Below are 22,659 nucleotides of genomic sequence, written 5' to 3' on the forward strand. Positions count from 1 at the left end.
AATCTATTTCTCTGCTCTCATAAATTCTAAATGCAGTGGCCAAATCAAAGAAAACAACAAAAGGATGACATGTCTCAAGTAGAGTTCTTACAAAGTCAGTGAAAATACATGACTGGGCAGAATACAAAAGGCTGCCATGTAAGCTCAATCTATATTGGAAGACAAAGAATCCATGCAGGAGGAAAAAGCAGAAAACTTAGCTGGAATTCTTACCCCCAACTAATCCAACTTCCCTAGCTCTGGTGCCCCTGAAGCTATTTGCTAACCCAGTGATTGAATTATCTTGATTTGCAGTAATCCAACCTACATAGCAAGGGGGGAAAAAGCTCACAGAATATAACATAACACACTGGTTCTTACTGGCTTTCTATCCTTTTCAGCAGGAAGACATTCCTTCTGCCCTAGCATAACTAAGAGAGGTAGAAATCTTGAGACAAGGTTCTGTGGCCTGTATAGTAGGTAAGATTGCATTTGGTCTAGATAAGGTATTTTTTATGACTTTCAAGCTGAAAGCATGCCTCATTTCCTATGCAGGTCAGCTATAATTGCCTATGCAGCCACCAAAGACTTGAGGGAGTCTGATGTCAGAACTTTATATAACTTGCTGCCCTCGCAGTGCCTAACCTTTCCAAACCCACCTCTGACAACGAGACAGATTTGTCTTTATATAAGTTTTCCACGTGGGGGAGAGAAGCCACACAGGGGTCAAGGGGAAAGAGTCTAGTAGACCAAGAGCTTCACTGTAAGACTCAAAGCATCTGCCCAGCCCTACTAGGCAAGAGTCACAAGAAGCCACCATCCCTGTCTGCTAACATCAGGGACATGGGATGACTGGCAAGAACACGTGCTCCTTCCATTAATCACCCTACACCTTGCAGAAAGGTCAGCTGTACTGCTGTGAGTCAGCTCCTCTGTAAAATGGGCATCTGTGTCATCTTCCCCAAAGAAAACAGATGCCAGTCTGCTAATCTGCTTTTCGAAGAGAGAAAGGATAGCCTGCAGGGATTTTGATCTGTGTCACAATTACAGTCTGTCCTGTAGCACCACACACTTCTTCTTATGATCCCAGGCTGGAGTTAATAAAGGCTGAGCTGAACTAGAATAACCTTCATAACGTAAAGGAAATAATCTCTTACATTCCCCACAAAAAGCATTTGGAAGTATGAAAACTGTCGGAATACCTAGAGAATTCATTCTGTTGAGTTGAAAAGAATCCAAAAAAGAGTAGCCATGTGAAATCAGCAAAATCAAATAGCCATTTCTTACTTTTTGAAGTAAGTGTATTATCCCGATTGAGTATAACTGCAGAAGTGTGCTCATAACAATGTTCAAATATATTAATTACATCAGCCTTTTCAATAAAGGCAACACTACTGGGCCACACAAAAGAACAAAACCAGTCTATGAGTCATTCCAGCATCCAGATTCCAGCGCTATTTTGAAGTAGTGCCTAATCTCAACAAACTAGCGTATATGGAAAATCAAATGTAAATTCTGTGAGCATATTCAAGAAGGGGATATAACGGGGTCTTTCTGACTTTCAATCGAAAGAACAAAATCAAAAGAATAACTTGACTTGCTCTGTCCAGCCTCCCTGCTGCCTCAGTCCAGTTCATAATATGGTTTCAGCTGACAAAACCTACACACTACACAACATGCAGGAGCTCCAGCAAAGTAAATGTTTTTTTAAAAGACAAATTCACGCATGCATGTATTGCATGGACTGACATGTGCCATCCATGGCTAACATAACTGTGCATTGAATCCTCACACTCAAGGACTTCAAGCTATTGTTCTTCCTTCTCCTCTACTCAAACCTCTCCATTCTTTCCATGGAGTCAGTTTTGATCTCTAAGGTTTGGGAAAGTGGTTAAGTAATTACAGCACAGAGGAAGTAAATCAGCACATGTACAGGTTTGAACTAAGTTTTCCCTTTGGCTCAGCAGGAGAAAAAACGTGTCTTGAAAGCCAGAAACATCAGCCTTAGTTCTCACAATATTTGATAAGCTGATAGGTATGTATTCACTCCTTCTGGGATATATGTTACACAACAGCTTCCAGTAGCAGCTGCTTTACACTCTTTGGAAAAAAAAACCCACACTTTTTCCAAGCCAGGACCATAGATGAATGAAAAAAATCCAAGTGAAGGAGAAAAATATGCAGAATTGTTGTCAGGCAATGAAGAGGTAAGAACTGATCCCGTAACTGTGAATTTCCTAATTTTGCATAATCATCAAACACACTTTTCTCAGGAATCTAAATCAAAGTCACATTTTTCTTTAATTCTTTTGCACAATTTTAGAGATCTCTCCTCCATTTATTATGTATAACAGGGATTACTTTTTTATTTAGTTTAAATTGGCCTTTTCTAAACATCATTCTAGTGCTTCAAGCTATTTCCCTTTGAAATGTTTTCACAGTGGTTGTCTTCCTGGTATTTAGAAATCACCATGACTAACTCCTCATAGCTTCTCAAATATATGCAAAAAGAAAAGGACTTTGATTTATGTTACTAAATACAGTCACATCACAGACTGTCTCCTGAACCCAACCTTTAAAAAACAGGAATAAATATTTTATACCATATGATGAAAATATCATGGGCTGCCATCTCATAAAGAAAACAGTCACACTCACGGAAACTTTTTGCTTACTAGTCTGTGACTGAAACCATAATGCAGAAGTTAGACACATGTGTGGACAGAAGTTGCTAAGCATAAACACAATGTAATGGCCACCATTAGATAAACAGACTATCTTGCACATTAGGACTCAAACTGTGCTCTGAATTAAGGCCACCAGTTATCTGAGGACACCAACAGTTCAGATGTCTTTCTTTATCTGCTTTTCATTGAAAGTATCATTGAAAAGGATAATTCTGCATTTCAAATGAAGCAGGGTGTAATGTTTACACCATCACAGTGTGGCAATGAAAGGAGGGAAAAAGAACAATGGAATTCTGTTTTTTCTTCATAACCCTGACAAACAACACTGCCTAACCATTTCTCCCTAAACCTTTACCACCGTGATTACTGGCTCATGAATAGCAACAAGAAATAGTATAAAACACGTTTAACTTTGGAGCATGACTGGTACTGAGACAATGTCATCCTGCTGTTCTGCAACGATGTGCTCATTTCTAGACAATCCAAAAACTCATGCTCCCAGGCCAACAGGATTTGGAAGTAGCAACAGTGACCTTCACATTTCAGGAAAATACAGCCCATCTACAGTGTTAGAACAGCAAGATGTGAAATTTGAGAGCACATACGGAAGGGATGATCAGTGCCTGAAGGCTACAGAGATTCCAAACTTCCACTTTCTTTTTCTTTATTAAAAAAAAAGCTTTCATACAAATGGTTTTGAAGAAGTTGCTTGAGCTCAGGTTTTGTCAGAGCCTATGCATCTCACTGCCCTTACTAAACTACTGATGCATGTACACAATGTTAAAGAATGGGCAGATGCCCCTCTTCCCACTAGCACTACAGAAGTCAAGTCTGCAAAAGAAATTGCTTCCTACAAGCCATTAATTTAAGACATTCAGCTTAGAAGAAATTGCCTACACTGAAGCATCCTAAAGAGCTGCATTTGAATATCAATAATCTTTTTCAAAGGTCTGAGCCCAGAACCTACAGATATTTCCTTGTGCATTTCTGGAAGTCTGGGCTCTACTCCTTGGATTCACGTCTCAGAAAACAAATGAATAAAATACCTTAATAAAGGGGTGGGAAGAAAATCTAAGAGACTGCAAAAGAGCAATGTTGAACTTAAACTGTTCCCATATTCTCAACTTTTACTCAGTTAATTAAAAAAAACTAGCAAGAAATTAGATGAAGAAGAGTCCTAAAGCTGAGAGCTTTTAATCCCATAGTAAAAATTGAACCAGAATTCATATCTCTATTATTAACTGGTGCCTATCCAAAAAGAATACAGTCAACAGACTTACTCCAACCACCTAGTTAAGACACAGCAGCACCGCTGTGAGTGACTGACAAAACTACACCATTCTGGTTTTGCAGGTGGTGACACTTTGAACCACTTCACTTACCTATGGTCCCACTGCAGGGCAGCAGCAGATCCAAAACTCAAGGCCAGGTTTCTTGACTGCCAGTCCTGGATCTCAACAACTATCCTGAGCAATGTCATGCAAGCCCCCTGAGAAACATGTACCAATACCTTAATTACCTATTGCTACCTCAGTGTGGAAAGCAGAAGAAGCTGTGCTCCACCACTGGCACCAGTGTTTCTCCCTCCTCTTCCTTTCATCCTCTACAATAACTGCTGCTCACCCTGCCCTTTGTGCAGAGCATCCCCTCATACTTCTTGTTCATGCTCTCTCTGTTCCTCAAATCCACCATCATGGGCTACTTTTGCCAATCCTGCAATAATTTTGTTAATGGAATTCTAGCTCTGTGTATCTATTATACAGCTGTATAATAGAAGGGTAACAGTTAAGCTATGTATGGCCTCAGATGAGGGACCCTTTGACCTTATTACTACAATCTTTGTTTCACTCCTGCTGTTCCTCTGCTTCATGGGTCTTTGTGCTTGACTTGAGTCTGTTCTAATATAAAACCCATTCTTCAGGCCCCCAGGTGAGTAACTTCAGCACTGCCGTAAGCTCTATGTCAGAAGGCAGCTGCACAGGCCTGGGCAGAACCCCCCTGGCTTCAGTAATGCTCTGTTGCAAACACAATTACTCAATTATAAAGGAGATGGTGAATGTTATCACGGGACCCATGTTTAATCTGCTTTTCTGAAGCATCCTCATGCACCTCTTGCTGCAAAAATAACTGCTGAGCTTAATCACGGTGCCCCAGAGTACTTGGTGGTTACAGGATAGAAGTACAATACAGAAGGAGCTTGCAGTAGAGTAGCTAACTGCAAAAGAGGATTTTAAAATGAAATTTTAAAGTTGACATTTTTTCTTTAATAATTTACAGCAGTGTATTTTGATGCCTGGCTTGACTATAGTGTATGAGGAACTGTTTCTCTGAGTTTTGCATCGGTTAAGCAGTTAGGTAATTATGGAAACAGAATGGAACTTTGATTATAAAAAACCCCATAGATTTTTCTGTTGCTGTTTCTTATAAATGAACATATTGTGCAAACTGGGAAGAAAGCATTGATTAAAATAATCAAAGGCTCTACTAGAAACTGACATATTTTCCCTTCGTGAAAAAGCAAAACATTGTATCTGAATGATGAGATCTGAATTACCTCTTCCAAAGCCTATTTCAATTTTTCCTCACAGATTATTTTAATTAAATCTATTATTATAGGGTGGATTTTAAAATTTATTTTATTTTTACATAAACCGTATGACAGCTTGGTGTACTCTGATAGATCTAGAAGATTAGAAAATGTTGCTGTAGCTTTTAGCCTTGATTTCCTGCCAGTCATTTTCAGCTGAAGCAACTTGTTAGGCTCACATGCTTTTCCACCCATGCCAGCAAATACTTTTAGAAGTGAAACATCAGTAGTTGCACCTACAGGTACCTTGCAGAGCAACTTTTCTCAGTTCCTGCTCTGAAAAGCTGGAATATCATTCAACAGACAGTCAAAAAGGTCAGCCATAGGGGAGGAGCCCATAACTGGAGTTATCTACCATGTCAGGCTAGTCGTTGAACAGTCACCACCTTTTCCCCAACACCCAGCTATGGTCAGTGGAGCGGGTGCTCTGCAGTGGATTCCAGCCCAGGGCAGCCAAATCTGCACCAGTATTTCAGCATGGTGTCCAGTGTAGGCAGCACTTCTCCAGAGGCTCAGTATAAACGAGACAGGGGGGTTCAAGTACAAGTGCACGTGTGCATGCTGGCTCCTGCCCTTTCTTTCTCCAGCTACTCATGAAGCAATTCTGCACCTGGGGCGCTCAGAAGAAGGAACGCTCACAGGCAGCACGCTGGGCTCCAGCCAGAGCCTGCTGGTTGCAAATGAGAATGAGAACAGCCTCTTCAGAAGTCTCTCAACTGTGGCTAAGAGTCCAGCACACACCCATGGGGCTCTCTGAGCCTCTCTATCAGCAGCTGTTCTTTCATTTTCCCCCTTCCCAGGCTCATTTTCTCTCTCTCATTCAGAGATTACTCCTATTCTAATCAAAACAGGGAGGAAAAAGCCCCACAGAACACTAGGGGGACAAAATGACACAAAGAATAAAGGAATAGAGCAGCATTGAGACCATACCCATTTGTAAAAGAGATTATGGTCACAGAAGTGGTCCTTATCAATAGGGAAAATAAAGGTACAAAAGGTGCCTAGCTGAGCAAACATAATGGAACCTGACAAGATGAGTGATAAAAATTATAGAAAGAAAAACACCACAACTCTCCAGGAAACTGCCAGAATTCATCATAAAACACTTTTTCCTGCTACCTCAAGTCTGCAACTTTTTAAAATCCAAATGAAAAGCTTACCTAGGTATGCTGTAACATTGGTATTTCACCTTGTATCTGTCATTACACTATATCCTCTCTATATAAAAGGATTACAAAGGTATACACCAAACACCACCCAGGATTTTTTTAAAAATTCACATGGTAGAGGAAAAACTGAGTGCAGTGTCACACTCCATGTTACACCATCTCCAGCACCCACAGCAGCTAAAAGGACACCATCCTGCACCACTTCTGGTAACATCTGCATGGCCACAGAGGCAATTGCTTCACACCAAGTGAAGATGCTGCTTTTTCAGGCTAAGCTGACAACTGTTCTGAGGTGTTAAAGGTACCAACAAACTGCTGGTCTAAGAGGACAACTGAACATTAAGAACTTGGGGCAAAAAAAGGATACAGCAAACAAACACGGACTTAGTAATTTCTAACATGTCATTGTTCTTACAAGCGTAAAAGAAAGTAAGCCCAAAAAAGCTCTGCTGCTATTAAATAGAGTTTCTTATCTTGCAGCGAACATTTCATCTTTTACAGACATACAAAGAAACCCCCACCCGTTTTCTTTTTCAGAGGACGGACCAGGCAGCTTAGATGGCAACTTTAATTGAATGTGTTCAGGCTGCTGCACAAGAACAGTGGTGTGCAGACCTGTGGCTGAGAAGAAAAGCCTTTCCCCAACCACCTACACCTCTGCTTCATTACAAATATCCCTGCTGGTTCACACAACTCAGCTCCAAGTTTGACGCCTGCAACATGTCTAGAGGCAGTAATTGAAGCAGAAACAAATTCTAGCAGAATTCAGTATGGTAATCACTATTTCTCACTCACATAAAAGGTCAACATACCTGCTCTAATGCTTGAATGGCATGCCATTATTTTTTCATGTCTGTGCACATCTGCATTTTTAAATACACTTGTATAATTTTACCCATATAAATACACACACAATGGCTAGAAATGAAATCGCTGACTGTCAAACATGCTTCTCCCTGTAAGAGAAAAAGGAGGGGTTGTGGAGAAGCATGGTTATATTTGTGCTAAAATGACTGGTGTTTGCAACCTCTATGCCAAAAGAGAAAATTTAGACTTCATGCAGTAACTTCAGTCTTGTACAACAGTACCCTTAGAGAACTCAAATGACATGGTAAGATGACTACCCTAGTAGGATAAGCCAGAAAAATGGTGTAATAACTGGCATGAGTCCATTCATACAGGAATGTGTAAGAATGTGAGGTCTAACAAAGCTACTGACCTAAGTCCGCTGTATTTCAATGCAAAAGGATTCTCAACATGTTTTAATCTTAAAATACAAGACAAAGGATGAGCTGAATTCTGTCACTCCACACATAGCCACGGAGTACAGAGCCCCTAGAAAGGAGTCAAGAAGCTAATGCTAAAGCAAAAGCCCTGATTGAGGCTCTCAGCAGCTGTGGAAGCTCTTTGCAGCCCACGACTGAAGATCCACATTATCCTCACAAGTGCAGGCAGCACCATCAGCAACCATGCCTCACCCCAGAGCACAATCTGACTGGAAGCATTTCAGAGAATTAAAAAATCTCCAGTGCAAGGTTTAAATTACAGAAATTAGCTACCAAAGCATGCAGAGACTGCATATTAAACCAGTCTTAATCATGATCCTAATCCTCAAGGAAGCAGGATGGAGTATCACGAGTCCCTTATTAAAATGGCACATGATTTCAGTGGGAGTTTGTCCTGAAAAAAACCCATGATCTTACAACTGTAGAAATGGAGAGAAGAAAAATACCTATCAAGGAAAATGTGGTGGAACTAGGAATCATAGCTTCAACATGCAATTCATTATGATACCAAAACACAAAAGATATTTAAATGTGAAAAATGTTAAAATTATGTCATTTGATATTCACTTATTTTCCTCACACCTTCAATTTAAGACATAAGAAAAGGTTTGTTTTCTGTGCTCTTGCAGTGCAATAATGCTTCCTTCAGTTAGCAAAACATTTGTTTGTTTTGCCTTTGATTCCCAGAAATTATTTCCCTTTCACATCACCCGAAATAAGTAAACCTACTCTGATCCCTCTTCTTAAGGAAGTAAAAAATATATATAAAAATCAGCTAATCTGATTTTCAGAAAAAAAAGCAGCAAGAGATCGGAAAAGTGAAAGCACTAGGCAATGAAAAGCTGCTTAAATATTTCTGACAACTTCTTTAGTTTTCACTAGTTCAATATGTATGGCCTGTTAATTACACATACAAGAGCTTCACTGTTCCAACTTTCATTTTTCTGCTATTCTCTCCTGTTGAAATAACTGCAAGATTAATTATAGCCATAAAAAGGCAGCATCAAACCCTCTTAGGACTATTCCTGTTTGAGCTGCACAAACACATTAGACCAATAGAAAGAATATTTAAATGCCAGCATTTAAAACTTTGTAGCAGTCAACTACCAAAAGCTCAATCTGATGTACAGGAACACTGCAAATGTCAAAGCTTGCAATGCTACATGAAAAAGTGACACTTTGCTTAAGAAAAGAACAATAAAAACATCAGAAAAGACCCAATAGGTCTTTTCTATTGTTTTCTATAGCTCTTGGCCCTCTGAAAAGATCACTTCTGAGATATAAGCTCTAAACACCTTCCCTTACAGGAAAAAGACATTTTGTTTTGAACAAGTATTACCTGAAACTCTTTACAACTGGTTGAATCAGACCGCAATCATCACATTCCCTAAATTAATATCCATCTCTAGGTAAGTAAAATGCTGAGACCAGCAAAGCCATGAAATCATCAAAAAGATGATGTAATTTGCTGCTCAGGAGCCAGAGAGAACATTATCCCACTACAAGGGACAATTAGCTAGACTTTGAGTTTGTTGAATTTCCCTTGATGTAAAAAGGATAATTTCATGGTTCAAGAAAAGGAACAGGATGCTGGAAAAGCTGGATTTGATTCCTTACCCTGTCAAAGACTTCTTCTCACTCTGTTTTTGTTTCCTTTGGGATACTAAGGTCAACTTGGGACTGCTCAATAAGGACAAACCTGAAGACATTTAAAACAGTTACAGTGGTTAAGGAACCAGAGACACTTGGGAAGCAAGTCTACATTGGCTGAGACAGGATAATTACATCAGGAATAAAAGCTCACATTTGTGAGAATTAGAAGAATTCTATACACTTAGGACAAAAAGGACTTCTAAAAATCTACACTGGACTATCAGCCACAATCCATAGGGAAATACTAGTCTGCTAACAGGCCTCAGCAAGTCTCATCCATCTCTAGTACACTGTTAAACCCTGCCATGGAATGGGGTTTTCAAGAGTACGGAACCCTCAGCTAAGTAGGCCTACAAGCCAAGTACCATACTAGGGACATAAAAATCAATTAATTTTTAAGTTATATTTTGGATGTGGTAAAGCTTTGACAGAGGTGAGTGAACAACACAAAAACTGTATCCTAGTTGTAGAATTGTGTCATTTCTAATTATCTGATAAAATAATCTGAAATGACATACAAGGAGAGGTTGAGGGCACAGCATTAGTTCAGCCACACAACAGAAGGCTAAAGGAATATTTAATTGCTGCAACAACGTCCTGCAACAAAGGAAATTCTGGTCAGATATAGGGATTTTTTAAATTAATACGGGTTGTCAAGCATGAGGACAGGAATCCACTTTGAGCAAGGGATTAGACTAGATGGCCCTCCAGTATCTATCCTAAATAGATATCTTCCATGACTTCATGGAGAGATGGTGATGCAGTGTTTTCATTTTATTCTGTGTCAATAAATTTGATCACCTTGACAAATCAAAGCTTTCATTATTAGCCCTGTAAACCAGTCTGGAATCTAGAAAATGAGATTGTCTCTTTCATGCCTTGTCAGCGGGAGGTTCCTGTTGCTCTAGAAGTGTTCCCATATCCTTGTAATGTATTTGTTTTAGAGATGTTGTGGAAACCTGGGATGTGGTCTACAGCTGATGTTCTCCAGCAGTGCTCCCAAAAGCCCACTGGAGACAGTGACAGGGGACAACTGCAGGAGGACAATGACAAGACTATTGAATCTGTTGTATTTTATGTTGACAGTGGCCTGTTGGTTTAGTGGCAGTGTTGTCAAAATGCACACCTGCACACTTGACATTACTATCACTTTATTCAATTCCCTGAATCATCTGTAACAAATTCATCCAACAGAATGGTCCTTAATTTACACGTTCCACTCACTCCTTTTACAGTCCCCCACCATCTTTTATCATATATATATATACAAATATATCTGCTCTTAATGTTGGGGGTGGGGGAAATAAATAAATAAATAATCCGCCTCTCTTATTGCTCCAGGTCATAAAAACTGCTATCTGGTTGTGCCTGGCTGCTTTGGCCTAATTTTTTCTTCTGATACTTGAAGTTCAATGGCCTACTGTATGTGATGTCCTGAATGAGACAGTACACCCTTCTCCAGGATAAATTCTCCCAGGGCAGGGAACAGTTTATTAAACTGCTTTCCACAAAAGCGCAGTAATGTCACCAAACTCAGTCATGCAGGAGATCCGCATCAAAGGAGAACAAGAGAGATGTAATAGCCTTTGGAGTGAACTGAGAGCCAGGAAAGGACTGTGCATTTAGGGGTGAGCATTACCATCAGCTCTACTAACAATTACAGAATTCCACAGTTGGGCAAGTTAATAGGAAACAAGGACAGAACTGATCACTGCTGAGAGATCAGCACACACAGCAGCAGCACGCAAAAGTGCCTAGGACCATGAAAAACACCCATTAAAAATCCAACTGTCAAGTTTGGATACATCTCCCTGAATGACTCGTGACATGTACTTCAAACTAAAAAGGACTGCGTGAACTAGTACTGTATTTCAAACCAACACCCAAGGTTTGATTTTATATTCCATTTCTATTTAAAAATCTATTTCCAGAACTGCTGCTTATTAAACCTGCTCTATTAAATCATTCCCTACTACATGTGTTATGAATTCAGGTCTGCCCCTTTTTTTCCCTTGTAAAACCTTACTATACTTTCTGTATAATAATTTCTGCTCTTAACTAGGAGAATGTCACATATCTGACAAAGAAGTAAGTGTTGAGTTTATGCTGCCTACGTTCCTCGATCTCATTATATGTACAATGTCCTAAGGCAAAACTTTGCCAGCTTACATTTTCAATGGCTATATCCCCTTCATTTGTGTTCCCATCAGTGCTGTTACTATTTGTTAGCATTTGTTTTTATTTTTCTCTAGCAATTTTTTTGTTTAAGTCACTGGTTAAATAATCAAAGTACTTCAGAGGGGAAATTCAAAATTTCTTTCTTGCAAAAAAGGAGAATGATTCAGTCCCTGTGCTGGAACAGCATTATGTGGATAACATTCATTTTGCTGGAGGTCTCTGTTAGCTCAGTAAGAAAAATTACTTCCCTTCCCCCCCTCCCTCTCAGCTTCAAGAAACTGGATTGGAAAATAGTGAGGAATCTTCTCATATGTATAAGCAAAGCCTGAGCATATCCGCTCTGGCTGCATCACTGCAATGAAAAATAAGTCCAGGGCTCAGGCCACCATGGGGTCTCCGAAGGAAGCATACCAGTAGGCCACCAAAGATCTCCTGGCAGCTGGCAGTGCTGCTGGTTTTGCACCCACTCTAGGCTCTCCCTTGCAGCAGGCAGGGAACAGCAGCAATGGCTGATGTAAAACAGGAGGACAAGCCTGCTTTTCCTAACTGTTTTATTGGCATGTATCCTGCCAGACCAAAGTGGTTAATTTGCTTTATGTATAAGTAGCCAACCTTTCCTGAGCAGAGGCCTCATTCAGGCATTGCACAGTCTAAAAAGGCTTTGTCAAGGAAGAGGCTGGGAAGTGGATGCCCAAGTACAAACTCTTCCCCATTCCCATCAGAAGCACCACTGCAGCACAGCTGAACAGTGTTCCTCTGTTCCTTCTCACCCACCATCCCATTTCTTTTCATTTAGTAAGTGTGTTTCTCAAAATTACTTTTTTCTCTTCAATATTAAGTTCCTTTCCCTCCTTCCTCCAGCCTCACTCAACGAAACTTCTAAAACTGTGAATTCAGTCCCTTCAGATCCCTTGCAGATCACACTAATTTCTGGGTTCACATGATTTTCCGTCTCTTGATTTAGGGGTTCATTCTGCTTCCACATAGAAACAGAAAATAAAACACATCTTGACAGTATTTCTAACGATGACTTCAGAGAGAACAGATCTAGCCCAGAAGATGCCCATCAATAGATCAGCTTACAGAAAAGAGGGACACATTTCTTTGAAACCTTAATATAAATTAAATGAGAGAAAATAGATTCAGCAGCCAGATAAGAGCACTGAAAAACTAACAGATGGCAGAATACTGAGGTTAGTAGTGACACTCACAAGTTAAATGAATAATTCACTTGGACAAACCTATGGATCTGAGAGCATTTTTAGGTTAAGCTTCTGACTCAAGGAAAAAGGAAGAAATAAGTAGTTTCTTATTCATTATGACACATTACAAACCAAAAGCCTGGACAACCACCTTCTCCAAAATCAGCTAGAAATTGACATTCAGTTAGCACTAAAACCCCCAAGAAATAGTCCTGTAGATTCTATAGATCTCATCAGTTGAGAATCCAATGGAACTCAAAAGATATCCTTACACCTCCTGCTCCCAGCCATATTCAGCAGCTTGATAAAATGCAGTTGAAAAAATAATTATTGCACGGATAGCAGAAAAGGCCCTAAGACATTACAGGTCCAACAAAAGTCAGGCCAGATGTGATGCCGTCTTAACTCTTCGACCTAAGACAGGTCACTTTCTTGAACATCTGGAGATGGGCAACATCCCTAGAGAGGATATTGTCAGGTAAAAAGTAGAGCAACTTCAGTTATCGAGGAAACAGATAAAGCAAAGTACTGGGGGTTTTTTTGGGTTACCTAAAAAGCCAACAACCACAAACTGTTACCTTTAACCAAGCATTAGAAATGGGAACACAACATCCCTAACTACCCATCATAGAGTACAAACTGTATTTGAAAAGCACCACAAAAGCATTCAGGAAGTAAAAAGTCCTTCAGCAGCTGGCTAGATGCTAAGAGGAACTGCCCTCTTTTGATCACACTGTAAGCTGGAAATACTCTTAAAATGCAACAGTCAGCATTATCAATGCACTTAATGTCCTTAGCTTGACTGAACTGTGGACAATGTCCCAATGCTACATTAATCGAAGAATAAGCCTGGATCTTGGCAGAGGTGCCAGTAATTATGTGGCCTGTCTGAGAGCAATTGATTTTATAAAGCAGTTTGATCTTACCAAAGGTGAGAAATTTCCACTGCCCAACCTGCCCCCTTCCCTAGGGAAACTCTGCAGTGCTGACTCTTCCAAAGAGCTGTGCTGCATTTCTAAAATAGGAAAACGAGACAGTCCTAGGGGCCTCAGCCACAGGAAGAAGTTCAGCCTTGTTTTCATCAGGGAGAAAGGAAATGGGACAGGAGGGAAGAACCACACAGGAACATCCAACTATACGTTTTGCCTCTCATCATATTTTTGTCTGTCATTACAGCCTCTTCTTTGCCCTTAAATAATATTTACATTAAAGGTACCAATTACAAGCAAAGCCTAACACTCCAGTTTCTTGTTTAATAGTCCACCAGGTTTCTAACTCATGACTGTCTTGACCAGTGGTGGTAGGAAGACCAGCAAACATATGAGAGTTAACACCACAATTGGCACTGTGCTTATGCATTACCAGGTTGATTCTGTTTCCTCACAGACCAGATCAGCCTTTAAGAGAACACATAACTTTGACAAGGATACAAAACATCTGGGAAAAATGTCCTTACCATGCAAATTAAAGCCTACAGCTATCACCAGTCATGAGATTAAAACGACTTGATCTTCATCTGATTAAGTGTGAATTTCAGATCTGAATAATCCTATAGAACAAGTGAAGCTCCAAAATTCTAGTTGCAGACATTTTTAAGACTCAAAGGCAAGCTTTTAACTGGTATAGACATAAACACTGACTTCTCTTGTAAGCTAGCCACAAGACAGACACTCTTGTATGAAATATCCTGTGAACATCAAGACACAAGTTTGTGCATTCAGCAGACAAAAAAAATTGTTCTACTTTGGCTAGAACTCCTAACCAAACCTAATTATCTTATGCTGAGGCAAGGCATGGTAAATCTGCCTGGGACAACTATAAACAAGCAAATAAAATATGGCATATGTCTATACCATAGTCTTTCACTTGGTTTCAAGCCCTTGTAATTAAAAACAAATTAAGACTTGGTCCATACGGGTACTGCTAGTTTCACAAGGAATTCCCAACTCACTCATTAGGCATACACTACAGAATGGGAATAAACTTCTCCCTGTGTTAAAGTGACACTGGCCCACTCCCATCAGCACCAGAGAGACATTTCAAGGGCCATTCATTTTTCGGAACAGAAGAACCATCACAGAAATCTGGACTTCAGCCTCCTAGATGGTTTCAGGCAGAACTCTCAACATAAAACTGAACAAATTACTTTCCTCTCAGGACAACTGTAACAATCAGACGCTTAGGTCAAGTCTTTTGCTATACTTAAGTTTTACAGTTGATTTCCCCAGAGGATGAAATAAGCAGGGGAAAAACGGAGGGAGAAATAGCTAGAAAAAGAAATGGAAGATGATTAAGAGAAATCATCATGGATCTTAGGGTTCCATGGCCTATACACAATCCATGCTATGGCCTCTGACAAGAGATTTACAGACAGACACAGCAGGGAATGGAGCTGCTTAGTTATTCAGGCCCCCCTCCAGACAATCAGGTAGTGGAAGCAGCATTAATAAAATAACTTATAGCTAAGGAGGATGCAGGGTGAAAGACAAACACATACAGTGCATAAATATGTTAATATAGTTACTGAAGTATTTTTTTCTGTGTGGCTGCAAAATGTTTCCTTCATTTTATGTAAAAGAAGTGCATTCATCTTTCTTAATTAGGAAGAAAGCAGGTCTGGTACTAAGCTTAAAAATAAAAGTATGGTTAATTTTCAAGTCCTCTATGTGCTCCACTCTGATGAAATCTAGTACAATACTTCCTCCAACACTGCTTCTGACTCATGGGAATATATTTCTCAAGTATATGACTGGAAATTCACTAGAATGCCTTGTACTAGTTTCTTGGTCTATCCAAGGACAAATCTGCACACATAAGTAGGCACAGAAACAGAAGTCCACATATTAGTAAGTGTTCTCATTAAAATATCCCTGGGATCCATTCAGCTCAACATAGACAACCTTTCACAGTTCTAGAACAATGGAGCATGAATGGATTTCCTCAGAGAGTCAAAAGATAAAATGCAGTACATAAAAATGAAGCATGTCCTTTTACTGACTGAATCAATGGGTTTTTACAAGGTGTTACCTGCAGTTCTCATCTGTCACATTTACTCTCAGCTTTAGTTATTTTACTTTGCTCATCCTTCATCTGCTGCCTTTTTCTTCACCTGTTCTCAAAGGCAACAAATAAAAAACCCAAACAAACTAGAGCAATGCTCTAACCCTGCAAAGTTTCTCTGTACTGACAGAAGTGCTTCCTGCAGTGATGACAAATCCCAACATGCTACAATACAAAATACTGAAAATCTGAGTTTCCTGAGCAGAGATCCCAGAAGAGTGTGAATCTTCATGCACTGCTGTTGATCATGAGCCCTTCAACCAGATAAACTATAACAGAGAGAGATGTTTTCAGTTCTGTTACAGGCAGAAATACACACTAAACAGTGCTGCCTGTACCACAGTCTGGAAAACTAGGACATTGGAAAGTGTATTTCATGTGATTTGAATGACCTCAATCTTTTTTGTTTTTAATTCGTTCTAACACAAGCAAAAGTTAACATTTCATCCTGCAAGTGTTGGGTACAACACCTCCAACTTCTCTATGCTTTAATAAGACACCATGTTTGACAAACATCACTTTTCTGTGCTACTCACTGCATGCTGCTTCTGATTCATCTGACCCATCAGGACATTCTTCTTCACCATCACATTTCCATCTGGCTGGGATGCAGTGGCCATTGTCACAAGTGAAATCCGACTCAGCACAAGTTTTCTTTGCTGCAAGAAAAAAAAAAGTACTTGGCATGAATATAAACAGTGCAGAAGACCTCCACTGCATCCAGTCCCACTAAGAATGATACTGAGAGTCTTGTATTGAGAGGATTTATTTCACATTTAACATTGCTTTTTCAGAGTGGAGTCAAACAGGTATCAAAGATGGGGGTTTCTTCTTGCTAAAACTCTTATCCCTCCATTATTTAACATGTATTCACTCCTTTATGTTTTTTTCCAGATATTAAGAAAAAACAAAACAGGAATTTTCTTTTTCAGAATAACTTTCTAAGGCTTTCATTATTAAAAAAGGCAGTGCTTACACGAAACAAAGCGTACTCCATGATTTACAGACAGGTAAAACAAACAAGTCTCACCTTTGGAGTACTTTAATCTACGTAATAATGGTTTTATCCAAGCAATCTATTAATGGCTTTTTAGTATAGCTGTCACCATAGTAGATAATCATAAAGCACTCCTCCAAACTAAAAATCATTTCATTAAATGTCAGCCACTCCACACAATTTGCTTTGCTTGCATTAATCTAGAGCTTGAAAAAGATGCAAGACAAACTTAAGCAATTAATTGGTTAATTTCCATCTGCCGGTGGCGCAGCACAACCAGTGCCCTGTCGCACAAACCAAGATCTTCCCAGTGCAGCAGAAAGCAACCTGAAGGTATCTGGCCCTTCAGCCCTTGGCCTCAGTGTCAATGTGACCACCACTCACCCACTGCTTTTGCAATAGTGACTTCAGTGGCTTTTCTCTTAAGAATGGGACTGAACAGCCATGCTCTGAAGTCATGAGCAACGGCACAGGCCCAGTGTTAGCACCCTTGAAGCACAAGACTCCTGCTAACTGTATCTACTTGCAGAGGGAGAGGTGGGGGGAGATTTGTTTCTCTCTCTGCAAAGCTGCTCACAACCTAATAGGATCACAGGAAAATTCAGGTAGTAAAGGACCTTGGGAGGTTATCAAGCCCCACTTCCTGCTCAAGATAGGTCAGCTCTGAGGTCAGAGCAGGTTACTCTGGCTTTTATCCAGTCTGGTTTTGAAAACCTCCACGATGGAGACAGCACAACCTCCCTGGGCTATCTGTTCCACTGCTTAGCTGCCCTCACCAAGGTCTGAGCTTGATAGCTATTTCCTGATAAAAGTCACATGCAAACATCATTGCTACATCAGTATTTCTTCCAACAAACAGTTTTGGAGCAATAAACACACAAAAAATAAGTCTCTAGGGTTTGATCCCTCCCCCCTTTCTTTTTTTCTTACATGAGCCGATGCCAGGGAGGGAGCCACGTTAAATACAGGTCACATGGCCACGCAAGAAACAAGGAGCACTGCTGTGTGAGGTGCTGGAGAGGTCTACATGGCAGAAATCAAGTACTCATTTTCTAATACACAAACCATGCAGCTTCCCTGAGCAGGCGCCCAGCAAGAAAACACTGCAAAGCATCACTAAGCAGCTGTACAATCTCTCAGGACACACTTTATAATGAGAATACATATTCCCTCTCCTTCTGTTGCTCAATGAGCCAAATTCTAAGGGGCGGTGGGGGTAGCAGGGTGGGAAGGACAATTTTCTCTTCAGTCATTCAAAACCAGATATTATGAACTAATATAGGAAAAAAAACAATCCCATATAGACCAAGAGGAGATCAGTCATACCAAGAGTCCAGCCTGATCTTTGAAAGACATTGCACATCTGTTATCAGAGGGAACAGCCTTTCTCCTGATCATTCCCAGTTAGAAAACCAAAACTTGTGAAACTAGCTATTGACCATCACTTCCCATTTATTTAATGGAAGTTTAGTTTAATTAATCTGATGTATTTAATTGTCAGAAACTCTGACCAGCTACAGATGGGATATACATGCAGAAGCAAAGTCAGAACACTCCCCTGCTCACTGTGAAGCTGGCTGGGTAAAATACTGGTATGTCCTGTTAGGGGAAGGTTACTGCATCTACAAATGAAACAAATCCCACCTTCCTCCGTAAAGCAGAGATTAGGATAACACTGGAGACATAAGAAACTTAAATTTAAAAAATGTATTTCATTATATACTAGCTCTCTCCATTTCCTAATTTTTCACTTTCTATAGGAAAGCTGTCCTTTGCCTCATTCTCTAGAGGTCCAAGCAGCAGCACAACTACTTTTCCACCCCAAAATAAACCTCCCTTTTCCCAGTCTAACACTCTGATCACTGTTATTTCCGGGACACGGGGACAACAAGCAGGAGCAAGGGGGTCAGCTGCTGAGAGAAGCATCATGGGCATTCCCTACAACATGGCCAACCTGCTCACAGCAGATGGTGGCACTGATTGCTTTGTTCCCCTGACACTGCTCTTCAGCAGCACAATTAATAGATTGCCAGAATTCACAAAAGGGGGTGAAAAAGCATTAGTGACAGTCCTGGGGCCTCATTTGGAAAGTGTTAATGTGCTCCCCAAGCCCAGCTCCTCTTTGCAAAATGACATGGAGCACAACCACCCATCAGCAGTGGCCTAACCACAAGATGTCCTCCTGTCTGCACACCCACCCAAAAGTCCAGCAGCCCTATGCCAGATAAATCAGCAGGATACAAATACATTTTGTCCTTTGTTTGAATCTAAGCTGTCTAATCTCTTAAAGGAGAAGGATTAAGGGAGGTGGAGATCAAATCTTTCTATGATTATTATATTTTTTTTACTGTTTCTGCTTTTTATTATTTATATTTAATATGATTTATTTGCTATTATTATATTTTCTACTGCTATTACTCTCCAACACATTGGGTCATGGCTCTGCAGATTGTCTTAATTCCAATGAACTCTGCTTTGTGTTACAAACAGCAATCCAGATTATTCAGACTGAGAGAACACTGAAGCACTGTCTCATTTCTCACCCCTAATGCAAGACTGGAATCACTTTATTTCCAATCAGATTCACCCTCTGGCACTCAATCGTCATGTCTCTGGGATCACAGCACAGGCAGGGAGCAGTTAATTAAAATATCAGCTGTCTTTTTCTTCTTTTTTTTTTTTTCAAGTCCGATAACCTTTTCTATTTATCTCCCATGTTATGCACCTTTATTCTATCAAATCTCTATTAAAAATTCATTGAGGGTCATGCCATAAATTGTTAACAGTGCATTAAAATGTAATATAAATAAAGACATCCCTTTTAGACAATGGGGAGGACACAGGTACATTTTATGTTTCCACCTGGCTCAGGAATAGCCAAGCAAAATTAATTGCTCCCCTGAGATCCATTTCCTTTGCCATAAGCAGCTCAGGCAGCTCTGCTCACATGTCTTCAAAATGAACATAAACAAACAAGAGTGAGTAGTCACAGCCTCCCTGTGCCTCTGCTCCTCGGGAGGCAAACCACTACCTGGAATGAGAAAAGAGGAAGGCTACTGTAGCATACACTGAGCCTTTCATCTTCTCCCCTGCTCGGATGCAGAGACTGACACCAAAGAGACTGCCTTTCTTTGAACTCTTGCTTGATTTGCCTTTGGTATCTGCTTCTCCCTTCTCACCTTTGCAGCTGGACAGATATGTCACAAGCTCTTGGGGAAGTGGGCATCTCTGTGACCATGGGGCTCAGCTCCCCTGGGGGATGAGCCCTGGCTTGGGCAGCTTTCCAAAGGATGGGTTGGTCAAAGCAAGTAATTCCCATTTATCTTCCCCCAGGAAGAATGGCAAGGGGGAAAAAGAAGGTTTCAACTTTATCCAGCCATGACAGGAAATAGCTGAATTTACCACATTGAATTTACACTACACTGCATCAAACCAACATGGTACCTCATTCTGCAAAGCATCCTTTTCCTTTCCATTATTTGCATCTCTTATCCTGACCTGCAAGTAAGGATTCAGGGTTCACTTCTAAGCAAATTAAAAGCCAGGAATGCAGGGAAACTGGTTTAGAATATGAACATGTACACTGAGAATTAATAATAGTAATAATAAAAAAAATCATTTGGGATATGTATAATTAGACATGAGAAAATAAATATATACTGAAAGGACACATTTTGTACTGCCTAGGAGCAGGGACTACATGGTCTAAATGTGACTTCTAACTTCCAAAAATATCTCTGAAAGGTCAAATCCCTGACCCTAACACCAAATAGGTATCTGAATCTAATTGAAAGGTCTAGGATTTATTCTTTTTTCCTCTTTCTAATAAAACCCAACATCCTCCCACTGCCCTCACAAACCCTCAAGCCACTTCATTTAACCTCACTTAACTTTTGCCTCAGTTCTAGAGGCTTCATGAAGCAGGAACATTTTTACAGTCACTCTCTGTAAGATACCAGGCCCTCTATGATCTAATTTCCAACTCACTGCTTCTTGTTTATTCCTATTTCGCACACCAGTAATACTACGTGATACGCCACTCTCCAACAGTTTCATTTCTTGCTACTCCTAATTTTCCCAAACTAAACAGCTGAAAAGCAGATTGAACATATTTCCTCTCTTACCAACAGAGCTGTAAGCAAAGCTGTAGCTGCTCAAGAGCAGCAGTGATGTAAAAGCACATACAGAAGCACATTTTCTGATTAAAACTTGCCTGTAAAGGACAGTTAAAGAGATATGCCCAAGAGTATGAACCACTATGTAGTAGTAACAGACTCTAAACACAGGATGTTACATTAAGGGTTTTGTTCAAACTCCAGGTTGTGCATCCAGGCAGAAAACTAGGCTGTTGGGAGCATCCTTGGGCATTAACCCACAAAGCCCCCACAGACTGCTCTCTCTCCATTCCTCAGCCCCCCACCCCTGCTCCCCCAAATAACTGGCCAATTTCCACAAATTCTGAAAGAGGAGAAAGATGTGAAAAATAAGCCTACTCCAACAAGTTTCACAAAATTGGCAGCTGAATAGAGAACAACCAAAATGACAGCACTGCAGAAGGAGATGAAGACAGAAATTGGCCACTGGGCCAGTCCGGCATGTGATGCCAACCAGATGGGGTTGTGCAGCTTCTGCACCTCATACTTAAGGCAGGTTTATTGCAAAGAAAAGAAACAATTAGGGATTAAAAACCAAATGACCAAAAAGCAGACATTAAAATCACTGAAAAACACTTTCATTTGCTCTGCTACTCTCATTCCTTCACGCAGATCCTGCTCCTATTTTAGCTTCTGAATCAACACCAGACCTCCCAGCAAACTGTGTATCTGTTCTCATTTGCAGGCAGCATTCAGCATTCTTGCAGAAACTAGTTTCACCAAACCTGGTGTAAAAAATAAAGTGAAAGGCCATACAATGGATAAGTTTTGCTGTGATCCATCTGCAGCACTGAAACAGCACAATGCTGTAGGACATGTGAATGGGAAGATGATAGTAGGTCAGAAAGATAAATTGAAATTCATAAAACAGAGTTTCATTTCATGCTGGAAAACTTCAATGGCAACTTTGATCAGTGGCTCATCAGTGCTGCTAACAAGTCTCCATATGAGAAGAAGAAAAGCAGCATGACACGAGTTTCGGAGCTTAAACACCAACCATTGTCATAATTCAGCCCCAAGAGGTGCCAGCAGCATCTTGAAGTGTAACACAGGACTGTCCAATTCCTGCTGTTCACTAACATGGTACTGATTTTGCAAAGGAGGAAGCATAACAGGGAGTGTAGGGAAAATCCACCCTGCTGAGGTTTCCTGGTCACAGCAGGTGGGCAAATAGCTCTCCCTTCCTAGCCATGCCCCTGCTTTGGGCATCCAAACACTGTGTGTTTGGAGCCTGACCTTGCCAGCAGCACCTCTGCAAGGGACAGGGGGCTGGCTGCAGGTGGACACTCAGGACCAAATCCTCAGCATGGAAATCCCAGGAACATGTCAGTTTGCAGCTGCACAATGGCAACAGATAAGATCCAAGAGTTGAGATGTCAGGAAATTCTAGTGGATGTGGACTCCCAAGTCCTTAATTTTCAGATAATTAAGGACACCTTGAAGTAGCAAAAGGGAATATTTAACCACTTGCTGAATCCAGCCACTTTTTATGATGCTGCCATCTCAGCAGGCAATTACATTTATAAAGCAAGATTAATCAGATCACCTCAAACAGGAGGTGCTCAGACACAGACCACACTCCCTTTGATACTCCACATGAAACACACTTTAAGGAAACTTAAACCCCAAGGCCCCATGAGCCAACCCCAGAAAACAACACCCATTTCACAGGAGCCTAGCGAGAAGGTTTGGGACTGCTTGAAGCTG

General features: G+C 40.5%; 1 protein-coding gene across 2 annotated transcripts in view; it reads right to left on the reverse strand.

The window, feature by feature from the left end:
• The window catches only part of LRP8 (LDL receptor related protein 8), a 163,451-nt gene that overhangs the window by 50,118 nt on the left and 90,674 nt on the right, over positions 1-22,659 (reverse strand). For both annotated transcript variants that reach the window (XM_051624555.1, XM_051624554.1), the window contains exon 3: positions 16,338-16,460. In XM_051624555.1, the coding sequence (XP_051480515.1) occupies positions 16,338-16,460 (123 nt within the window). The remainder of the gene's footprint in view (positions 1-16,337; positions 16,461-22,659) is intronic.

This window comes from Apus apus, chromosome 7 (genome assembly GCF_020740795.1).
Source record: "Apus apus isolate bApuApu2 chromosome 7, bApuApu2.pri.cur, whole genome shotgun sequence".
NCBI lineage: Eukaryota > Metazoa > Chordata > Aves > Apodiformes > Apodidae > Apus > Apus apus.